At 37.9% G+C, this 12,204-nt stretch overlaps 2 protein-coding genes across 4 annotated transcripts in view; one reads left to right on the top strand and one right to left on the bottom strand.

Annotated features, from left to right (window-relative positions):
• LOC134214431 (uncharacterized) overlaps window positions 1-12,204 on the top strand; it is a 481,597-nt gene that overhangs the window by 257,220 nt on the left and 212,173 nt on the right. The gene's annotated exons all lie outside the window — the stretch shown is intronic.
• LOC134214429 (uncharacterized) overlaps window positions 1-12,204 on the bottom strand; it is a 29,875-nt gene that overhangs the window by 12,055 nt on the left and 5,616 nt on the right. For both annotated transcript variants that reach the window (XM_062693804.1, XM_062693805.1), the window contains exon 3: window positions 2,751-2,895. In XM_062693804.1, the coding sequence (XP_062549788.1) occupies window positions 2,751-2,895 (145 nt within the window). The remainder of the gene's footprint in view (window positions 1-2,750; window positions 2,896-12,204) is intronic.

The raw sequence follows: 12,204 nt of genomic DNA, 5'->3' as shown, positions 1-12,204 counted from the left end.
AGGGCTTTAGGACCCAATTCAGGCTGAATAAGTAACTTTTTGCCTTTCGCGTATATTAAGTATACGTAAAGACTATGGGATCACTCCAAAACCTAACTTTTTATAGAAGGCTCGGAGACCCATAGTGTTTTATACCAATCGAATCAGCTCAACAAATTGAGGTGATTTCTGTATGTATGTATATATGTATGTGTGTGTGTGTACAGAAAAAATGTGAGACACACTTTTTTGTACTTAGCCTCATCCGATTTGTTTGCAACACGTGGCATTCGACGTGGAATCCTTCCTTTTTTTTTGCTATTGAAAATTGAGGCCATTGCGTTCCGGAGTTATTTAAAAAGCGTTGTTTTTTTTTTTCATTTTTCTCCGACCCCCTAGCCCTCCCCCCCCCCCTTGGAAAAAAAATTAAAAACGATTTTTTTTTTAAAAACTGCTGCAATGCATTTGAATGCAAATGAACGCAAATAAATGTGAATTGATGGAAATAACTGAATCTATCTCCCTAAAGTGCAATTTTGACCTCTCTTATGAGCTTTTTGCCTTTCTCGTATACAAAGTATACGTAAAGGCTATAGGATCACTCCAAAACCGAACTTTTGATAGAAGGCTCGGAGACCCATAGTGTTATATACCAATCGACTCAGTTCGACGAATTGAGGTGATGTCTGTATATGTGTGTGTGTGTGTGTACAAAAATGTGAGACACACTTTTTGGTACTTAGCATTATTCGATTTGCTCGCATTGCAGTTGCACAAGTTGCAGTCGACGCGGATTGCAGTCTAGTTGTTTCCTATTGAAAATTGGTCATTGCGTTCCAAAGTTATTAAAAAAAACATTGTTTTTCTGCCAAAAAAAAAAACAACAAAAACGAAAAAAAATTTTTTTTCAAAGATTGCAGCAATGCTTTCAAATGACCGCAAATGCATATGGAATTGATGGAAAAAGTAAAATCTATCCCCCTGAAGTGCTATTTCGACCTCTCTTATGTGTTTTTCTTATTATTTTAATGCGCGAGCAAGGCACCACCAACGCTAGGTGGATTGATCTGGGTTTCTTGTTTCATAATACACGAGAAAGGTACCATCATCGCTAGGTGAATTATTCTGGGTTTTTAGCTGAAAAATCCTATTTTTAATAAAATAATCCCTTCATCAACTTTCATTTTCTTGGGTCTAGTTGGGTGTTTACTGAAAATGAGAATAAATGCTTGATGATTGTTCAATTTAACTTGGCTGAAAATATGTATTCCAACAGGAGCTAGACTTTAACTTGACAGTAACAATCCCGTCGGCGTGGTACAAACTAGTGCGGCGGGGTCAAATATCACACGGCGGCGCGCTGATATTTTTTTACGGCGGTGGTGGCAATGCATTTTGAACAATGCAAAAAAACACTTAGGAATGATTCATAATAAATCACAGATGATGAAAGTTATTTTAGCAAAATCTTTGTTGTTTGCAGTATTATTTACTAGAAAGAGTAAAACTTCGATTTTTTTGTAGGGTAACAAAATCGGATCAAAACCGTGATAAGGTCTGGTCAATACTGTGTTTGAGGGAATTCTTTTCGTTATTTACAATTACAGCACTACGAATTTTATCTAATTGTTTATAAGGGACATTCCACAGCTAAATTTATGTATGTATTTCTTTATTTGACATTGCATAAACTGGTATCTTGTATTCTTTCCAGTAAGCAGATAATCATGTTTAAAAAATATGATTAATTCAGAATATAACTCGAACGACTAGGACACAATATAAGAACAGATCATGAAAATCCTGATCCAACTAATCATCATTATACACCATTATCTGAAATATTACGAGGAGCAGTTGATATGCTTTTTTATAAAATGTATCTTCAAACAATGTGCCCTGATCGTTTTCATCTGAAGATGGCGACTTACACAAAATAAACAGACGTGCATCTACAATTAATAAAATAAATTAATTGAATGAGAAAAGTTATGTAAGCACGTAGATACTTTTCGGATTGACCTTGACCATTAGCATATACATATTTTATATCTCATCCTTTTGCAATACTCCTTCGCTGAAACTGTTCGGCAGCAATTTAATTGCAACAATTATTTTATATCTGCCGGAGCAAAACAACAAAACGGTCGAATAGAAAAAAGCAACATAATTGCCAACAAATTCATTCAACCGAGCAAAGCTAAAAACAAAACCCGAAATGGAACGGTTGAACGCATCGGGTTTTGATTGGATTTGTAAGAAAACATGAACATTTGGCAGCTACCGCACCGAATGGGCCAGTCTGCTCGAGAAGTGCAACGACAGTGTGCGAACGAGAAATGACGCATGAAATCGATCCGTTTCAGTACGTCAGTTGCTTTTTATTACAACAGTATACCAACCAGTTCACAGTAGCCATTTCTACAAACAAATTTCGCCTTCATAGTTGATTCCACTGAGAAAGGTGGAGATGCTGCAATTCGACGGGCGTGCAATCGATTGGAATGAATTTACGGTTGATCGTTAGATTCACAAGTTTCTGAAAATCGTTGAAATAATAGTATGATTCTCCTAATTGTTGTGTCCTCAGAGCTAAAAAGGTAAACTTATTTGTCTGGTTGCTTAGTATTTCAGCTTGTGAGTTCAATAATCGATCTAACTCAACCATCAATGTCGTAATGCAATTTATACCAACGATGGTATGGTACACATGACCTATTTTTATACAGTAGAGTTGTAGGATAAATAACATAAAGCGAAAGTTCACTCACATAATAACAATACGACGCTGATATTGATGAAAACCATCTCGTCCCAGTCCTTTCCAGCCACCAGCAAGTAGACATCCCGCAATATTAGCGTTCCCAGCTCAACCGCGAACACTGCTCCGTATGGGTAGATTAGCTTGGGGCATTCCTGTAGGGGTGAGAATATGCAGGTTTATGATTAACTAATAGTATAATATACCAACAGATTGTGACGTTTATTTACTTATTTTTATATTTGAGATAAATGAGTTTATATACTTTAAATTCAAAACAACTGCAAAGTTGACTATTTATTGAGCAGAATTTTCCATTACTGCCAAAAGGAGAAGAAATTAAAAAAAAATCAAATAACAAGCTCTGCACGATACATTCATAAAATACTCAAATACACGACGTAATTAGTTGAAATCAACCTTTAAAATACTGGAAATTTAACGAAAGAATTTAGTTTTGCAGATTTGTTACGTTTTATGCCGACAACCCCCTTGAAAATGGGTTTTTCATCATATATTTTTCATTTTCATTTCTACATTTTTTGCATGTTCTAGAAAATTTTAGATACCTGTGGCAGATAATTTCATACGCAAAACAAAGTACAATTTTGATAAAAGAATTTCCTCGGCAGATTTTGTTAGCACTTCCGTGAACCATATACAATTGAAACGTGAGAATTTTATAATATGGCAGCATTGTTTAGTTTCCATCTGGAATTACGCATTTTAACCTGATCAGTTCAGAAACATGTTTTATTATATGCACTTTGAAAATTAAGTTGAATTATTTTTACTTTGCCGTCAACGAAGCTCGTTGTATGTTCATTCATATCCATACTTTTGGTAATAGGTGTGAATTTGGAATAATGGCATTATTTATAAATAACTTATTTTCGACGACTTATTTTGAACGAGGCACGATACAAACGGGCGCGGAACAGACAAAACTCGATTTTCCGGAGGAAAAAGCGCCAGCAGGAAGATCGAGACCGTGAAGAGACGGAGGAACTGTACCGCGCTAATAACGCACGAAAGTTCTATGAGAAGTTGAACCGTTCACGTAAGGGCCACGTGCCACAGCCCGATATGTGTAAGGACATAAACGGGAACCTTCTTACGAACGAGCGTGAGGTGATCCAAAGGTGGCAGCAGCACTACGAAGAGCACCTGAATGGCGATATGGCAGACAACGGTGGCGGTATGGTAATGAACCTAGGAGCACGCGCGCAGGACATGCGACTTCCGGCTCCGAATCTCCAGGAAATCCAGGAGGAGATCGGCCGGCTGAAAAACAACAAAGCCCCTGGAGTTGACCAACTACCAGGAGAGCTGTTTAAACACGGCGGTGAAGCACTGGCTAGAGCGCTGCATTGGGTGATTACCAAGGTTTGGGAGGATGAGGTTCTGCCGCAGGAGTGGATGGAAGGTGTCGTGTGTCCCATCTACAAAAAGGGCGATAAGCTGGATTGTAGCAACTACCGCGCAATCACATTGCTGAACGCCGCCTACAAGGTACTCTCTCAAATTTTATGCCGTCGACTAACACCAATTGCAAGAGAGTTCGTGGGGCAGTACCAGGCGGGATTTATGGGTGAACGCTCTACCACAGACCAGGTGTTCGCCATACGTCAGGTATTGCAGAAATGCCGCGAATACAACGTGCCCACACATCATCTATTTATCGACTTCAAAGCCGCATATGATACAATCGATCGGGACCAGCTATGGCAGCTAATGCACGAAAACGGATTTCCGGATAAACTGATACGGTTGATCAAGGCGACGATGGATCGGGTGATGTGCGTAGTTCGAGTTTCAGGGGCATTCTCGAGTCCCTTCGAAACCCGCAGAGGGTTACGGCAAGGTGATGGTCTTTCGTGTCTGCTATTCAACATCGCTTTGGAGGGAGTAATACGAAGGGCAGGGATTGACACGAGTGGTACGATTTTCACGAAGTCCGTCCAGTTATTTGGTTTCGCCGACGACATTGATATCATGGCACGTAACTTTGAGAGGATGGAGGAAGCCTACATCAGACTGAAAAGCGAAGCTAAACGGATTGGACTAGTCATCAACACGTCTAAGACGAAGTACATGATAGGAAGAGGCTCAAGAGAGGTCAATGTGAGCCACCCACCACGAGTTTATATCGGTGGTGACGAAATCGAGGTGGTTGAAGAATTCGTGTACTTGGGCTCACTGGTGACCGCCGATAACGATACCAGCAGAGAAATTCGGAGACGCATAGTGGCTGGAAATCGTACGTACTTTGGACTCCGCAAGACGCTTCGATCGAATAGAGTTCGCCGCCGTACCAAACTGACTATCTACAAAACGCTTATAAAACCGGTAGTTCTCTACGGACACGAGACCTGGACGATGCTCGTGGAGGACCAACGCGCACTGGGAGTTTTCGAAAGGAAAGTGTTGCGTACCATCTATGGTGGGTTGCAGATGGCGGACGGTACGTGGAGGAGGCGAATGAACCACGAGTTGCATCAGCTGTTGGGAGAACCATCCATCGTTCACACCGCGAAAATCGGAAGACTGCGGTGGGCCGGGCACGTAGCCAGAATGTCGGACAGTAATCCGGTGAAAATGGTTCTCGACAACGATCCGACGGGAACAAGAAGGCGAGGTGCACAGCGGGCAAGGTGGATCGATCAGGTGGAGGACGACTTGCGGACCCTCCGCAGACTGCGTGGTTGGCGAAGTGCAGCCATGAACCGAGCTGAATGGAGAAGTCTTTTATGTGCAGCACAGGCCACTCCGGCCTTAGTCTGATGATAAATAAATAAATTATTTTCGACAAATGTTCATCAAACAAATTTCACAAAGTACTGTCCCTCGAACCAAATGATGGCTATATATAATAAACATTGCGATGCTTTTGACTTTAGATGGCCCAAACCAAAATTAAAACACTATTTTTGTAATCGTCTGGTTATCGACAGAAGAAAAATTTTATTGTATGTACAATTATTTTAATGACATGCGTATAACCAAAACGTGTAATTTAGTATTTTATACACTCAATGTAAAAATACGGTCGACAAGCTTAATTGACGACAAATAAATAAAATTAAAGAATACAAGTAATTGGCTTTAATTTAATACCTGAACTGTCGAGGTGTAAGCGAATGTAAGCTTACATTACCTAGGTATGTTTAATTAAAAACCATTTCCTACTATCCGAAGCAGAAATCAATTTTCCGCATTTTGTCATTACTCCTGTAAAACTTTCGTTAGACCTTTATCTCAGGTTGCTTTTGATCGTAGCTTGATGCAAATGGCTCTCACTGGTATGCCGGTATTATAAACCTTTAATTTGTGCATAAAATGTTTAGTCTCAAGAAGAACCAATGCACCATGCGTCTCCACATGCGCGAGTGCTTATATGATGAACATGTTAAATCTAGTTGGCATAAAAAGAAATAAAGTAATCAAAATACAAACTTAGCATCGTCGACAAATATTTTCAAGAGAACATTCGAGACGACATAAGCCTTGTATGTTGCAAATGTAAATCAAAATTGAAAATTTTCATCTAACTTTTATGGGGATTTTTCATTAAGCTGAATAATACATCCAAAGAAGCGAATTAGTTTACTGATAAAATGTATCGATGACACCATTGGGCTGAATCGCATAATAAAGGTATTATTAAATACACGACTTTAGCCACAGTGCGTTGCCGCCGAGCAAAATCATGACTAACGGCTTCGACGATTCCTGGACGCCTCTAGTCTGTATCCCTACTTGGTACTTCGTGCTGTGAACTTTACTACCGCTGTATTATGGTGATTTAGGCGGAAATTAATAGGAGAATAATAAGAAAATAAGATATGAAAACCGCAACATTTCAAGTTCCTACGAGTTAAAGTTTTGAGATGTTAGTTATCAAAGTTGATACGATACCAAGAATTATATATGGCATTGTAAAGATAATTAAAAGAATTTTCATATCGTGCTAACAAAAATCATGATATCATGAAGGATTTTATGTTCATTAGTTGTTGATTATATTTGGGATGTGTACTTTCAGATTCCCACGGGAAATCTTGCGCAAACTTGTGCGATAACTTATGAGAAAACGTGATTTGAAAAAAAAAATGCGTCTGTACCAAAACTTGTCTTTTGTTTTCCTTAGTGTGCAGCATAGCAACACAAATTTCAATATTCTACTATAATTCTTGATATTTTGGGATTAAAAATTCAATGTCAAAGGGTCATAATATAAGGCTCTTTTCAAAAGTTATTCGCGAAACTGAGATTGTTGCTTAACGACATTTCCCTGTTATGTTAACATCAAAAACATCTTATAAGTTCGAAAAAATTAAGAAAATATTTAAGTCCGTCTGTTTGTATTGGGAGGCACCATAGTGCAATGCACCATGCGTCTCCATATACGTGAGTGCTTAATTTTGGGGAAATTTTTACCCATGAAAATTTTTCAGAGAAAAAGTCGAAATCGAATTTTTGTTTTTGATGCCAAATGACTTAAAAATGCATGAATCGTCGAGATCTGATGTTATTTAAAAAAACAAATTTCAAGTCCCAAAAATGTTCTAAGAGTAAAAATCGATTTTTCTCAATTTTTGTTTTAAATTACGGCAGATCTCGACGTTTCATTCATTTTTAAGTCATTTGGCATCAAAAACAAAAAATCGATTTTCGACTTTTCCTTTCGCTCCAAAAGGTCCCTTGGAAAAATTATCATGGGTAAAAATTTCAAAACTTTGATGAATTTTAGGCACCCCTAAATCATGTCCGATTGAGCTCAAATTTTGCATGGGGTCATATTTTGGGGTAATGAAACATGTTAGAGATGTCGTTTTTTAAAATTCGATGACAAGTTTTTTTCCCATACATTCCATTGGCACCCTAATGAACATGTTAAAGTTTGTTGGCTTATCGGAAACGAGCCAGCCTAGGGATGAAAGCCTCCTTAATAAAGATACAAAAAAGCTTGTTGGCAGATTCGTATATTCAACATAAAAAACTGCGTAAGTCCAAAATTCCGTGTTAAAAACAACCTCAGTGGAAAATGGCTGCATTGCTTCGGCTGTTTTGCTAACCAGGGCGATCAATGCCGAAAAAAGTCACGAAATACTGTTACAGACCCCGTTCGATTTTGACAACATTCTGTTTTGGCAACATTCGATTTTGACAACATTCAATTTTTTATTTTAGTTTTCCCTTTCTCGTATGCTAAGTACTATACGTATACAGTACTAAGTACAGTCGATTAGCCGCATCTAAAAAAAATCACAATCAAACGTCATTTACACCTAGATATACGTTTTCCTGCACTATAATAAATCGAACTTTCTTCGAAATTCCAGTGTTATTTTGGGATTTTTCTTTAATTGTTAATTTGATAAACAATCTGTGAGTATATTACAATGAATGGCAAAAGGAACCCATTTGACTGGAGAGGAACGGCAAATCAAAGAACATGGGTACTCAAACCGGTCAATCGCCAAAAAAAATAATCGTTCTGAAAAAGGAAATCGAAACTTGTTTAAAAAAGGTGATTATTATGAAAGGGCGAAGCTACAAATTTTGTGTTTTGCATTACGCGGCCGGTAATAAAGTTAATTAGTTCAGTGCCTGTTGGCTCTTGTTTCGGACGGCAGAACGATCGCGCGATTTGCCGAAATTTTGTGTTTTGTTTTGTTTATCCTTAGGACGGTTCGTAAGTAAATTGATGAATATATTTTATTATTTTTACAGCATATACTGTTATTGACAAACGCTCTATATTGTCGAATAGAGCTCCCTATTAGTTGGGTGAATTAAACTCACTATTGGGTAGTTTATTTCTTCCGTGCAGACGCTCTGGAAGAACGCCGAAAAAAAGTTATTTGTTTTCTCATTGGTTTGACCTACGAGTTCAAATATCGAAAGAATTCTGCAGTAGCGCCGAAACAAATTAATCGTTTTCTCATCGGTTTCCACTTGTAATGTCGAAGGTGCCAGATTGAATGATTTGTTTTTCTTATCGGTTTCGACTAAACATGATTTGTTTTCGGAATAAATGATTTGTTTTCCCATCGGTTTTCTGCTTGTGTTGTCGAAGGTGCTCTGGAAAAGTATCGGATTGTTGCAGCTTTTGATGGTGAAGGTTGGGTAGAAGAATTGGGCGAATTGTTCGCGTCAAAGAATGCAGATCAGCAGATCACAACTATTCAAATTTGAATTTCGAAGGTGTTGTGTGAGAGTACCGTACTTATTGGCTTGAGCTTAAAGGGCCAATACATAGTATGTTTGAAGAGCTACCGATATTGTTTTGATTTTCCCATTGGAAAGCCATCAAATTGTATTGGATATGGTCTGCCGAATCGAATTCTATTGGTTTCGGATTGCAATGCTGGAAATATTTGCAAAAAAAATCATGAACCTGAAATAGTTGACATTTTCAAAATGTTAAAAAAGGCTGGATTAATTTGCTTAGTAAATATGCATTTACGTATTTGTATGTAGACTTGGAATTGAAATATTGAAATTTGATTGTTTTTGGTATTGGTTTTTAATGAAATATTTGATGTTTGATAATGGGTGAAGTGACATGATTATTTTATTTGAAAATTGGAATTGGCTTAGTTGCAAATATTTAATATTATTTTAGAATCAACTTTTGGTTATAAGCTAGAGATTGTATTTGAAAGATGGAGTTGGATTAGAATATTAGTTGTGAAAATTGGATATGAATACGAAAAAAAAAATTAATACGGATACGAGTTATTTATAACCATGCAATGGCAGGCATAAATAAAACTTTAAATCACAGACAAACAGACATAACACTCATCAAATTTCCATCGTTCACTGATTTACTGAGCAATTCAAATAATCATTAGTTGGCCAATCGATCACTCGTGGCGCGCACATCGGAATTGCTCTAGTTTGACGTTTGCTCACTACCGCCATCTGGTTCGTGATTTGCCCAACTAACTTAAATCAACAGATGTCGTTAGTGTTTGAACGACGATGAATTTGATGAGTGAATGTTCAATGTGTTATGTCTGTTTGTCTGTGCTTAAATTAATTACTGTGGAAACGCTAAAAAAACGTAAATAGTAAACCAATTTGTAAAAAAAAATTCCAATTCGTATTAGGTTGTTTTTGAACATAGGAATTGAGTACGGATATCGGATACTGGATTGTGAAGTTAGAAAAAATGCGACAACTATTTACTTGTTTATGAAAATCCTAAGTCAATGGTTTTTTTTCTCTTTTTTAGTGAGAGAAGAAGGGGAATGTGAGGGTGAGATATATTAGGAATTGGGCAATCGACTTTTAGAGTGCATTGATTAAAGATATGTAAATATCGTATAACGGTTTGGTTGCCAACACCGACTAGTAAATAGCAGGCCATGACTTTGCCTCTTCCCTCGTGGGACAGCCAACGGAGTAGCACGCGCGATAAGACAGCACACCCCGTGACGGATAGTTCGTTCGGCAGAACTGGGCCGCACAGTTTCTAAGCCAAGTTACCATTTTTTTTGCATTCGTATATCATGAGGCTAACACGGTGATACGTTTATGCCCAGGGAAGTCGAGACAATTTCCAATCCGAAAATTGCCTAGACCGGCACCGGGAACCCAACCCAGCCACCCTCAGCATGGTCTTGGTTTATAGCCGCGTATCTAACCGCACGGCTAAGGAGGGCCCCATTTTGCTCTTTGACGCTGTCAATTTTTTTTTGCGGATCATTTTAATTAGGGGGTAATTTCGAGCCCTGGAATTGCCGTTCAATAAGTTCCTGTCGCCTGATTATCGATGTCGACAGCACAGAATTGTGCGAGTGATTAACTGCCGATATCCAAAGCTCGAACGAATTTGCCTCCATAGTTTCCAAGACGTCCCGCTTCCATGAAATTCGTGGTCAGTTCCGCCATCAGAGGATGGGATAATTCGGTGAGATTGTTCCAATATGTTTTTATTATTATTCCAATTTATAACACTAGATATGCACTGGAATGTATAATCCATAAGTTGTTTTTAAGGATCCATTGTCCAATTGATAATGGTAGCATAAACAGGTAAGGGAAAGTGACATTGGACTGATCATGAAATACCAGGCATTCTGAAATAGGTCACCAAATCTGCAGTGGAGCTAACACATTATAACTCCTGGATTAAGTCTGCCTGGTATACAGACAGCATTCTTCCATAATAACATTGCTAGTCAATGCTGCTAGCTCAACTGATGTATGCCAGTCTGAAAAAATCGGCGTCAGTTTTAATCCCTAAATTATCCATGATCTTCTTTTGAATATATGTACTCGGAAAACCCTTTTGGAAATTTTGGTCGACAATATCCTAAACCGGCAATATCCTGGAACCGCAGGCTCGTAAAAGGCGTACATTTGTTGTGGGATATCCTCAATTATGGCGTTGAACGATGTCCGATCCGATCTGTGATTAATTGAATTTGTTACAAGAAACTTTTTGTCTAAAACTATTCAAAATGTGCGATCATCATTTCCTGAATTATAAATACACAAATTGCACTAATTGGACTTATGATGCAACATTGTAATACAGATCGGACTCGATTATCCGGGGTTCGATTATCCGGAATTCTAGACTCGATAATCCAGAGTATTTTTATTATTCGATTTATCTAGGTTGTGCGAAGTATCTAGGTTGTGGGGTTGAAGAAGGGGTTGTTTTGTATATTGAAATTTGACTATAGGCTTGTACATATCAAATTCATGAATTCAAATAAATATATTAATGTTATTTTAATACAAAATATGATTATTAGAAGAAATATGAACGTAGCTGGAATGGGCTGAAGTAGGGATGTGGACGTTCCATTTAAGAGAACAGAGTTTAGATTTAGATATCAACAACAGCAAATCCAAACTGTTGGTTGTGACCAAAGCGACCCCTTCCAGTCACAAAAGTAAATCTCCGTTTTTTTTAAATTCTTAACTTTCAGGAATTTTTTTTCTGGATAGCTTGGAAACATATTCTGAATTTCCATTGAAAGATCCTCCCAATTTCCAGGAAAAAAATCTCCTCTTTCCTATTCAGAAGTTTCCCTAAATTTCTTGTATTTTTCTTTATGCATTTTGACGCAAAATTTATCTGAATTTTTAAGGGATTTCTTTTGAATTTCAGCGAAAGTTTGTTTTGAGTTTCCACCGTAAATGTTTTTGAAGCTACACGGAAGTTCTTATGAATTTCCACGGGAAAATTTTCAGCAATAAACGGAGACACGACTGTCATAGTATTATATACCGACCGTCTATGGTCGGCGGATTGAGGTGATGTCTGTGTGTTTGAGTGCACAAAATCTAACCCATTTTTTGGCACTTATCCTTATCGGATTTGCTTGCAACTGGTTGCATTTAATGGGAAATTCTATTAAGGACAAGCATCACAGAATCCAAACCTAAATTCACTCGCGTTTTCAAGGACACACCACTTAAAACGGAAGCAGCGGACA

This window comes from Armigeres subalbatus, chromosome 2 (genome assembly GCF_024139115.2).
Source record: "Armigeres subalbatus isolate Guangzhou_Male chromosome 2, GZ_Asu_2, whole genome shotgun sequence".
Lineage (NCBI taxonomy): Eukaryota > Metazoa > Arthropoda > Insecta > Diptera > Culicidae > Armigeres > Armigeres subalbatus.
This window is presented reverse-complemented; position numbering and strand designations above follow the sequence as displayed.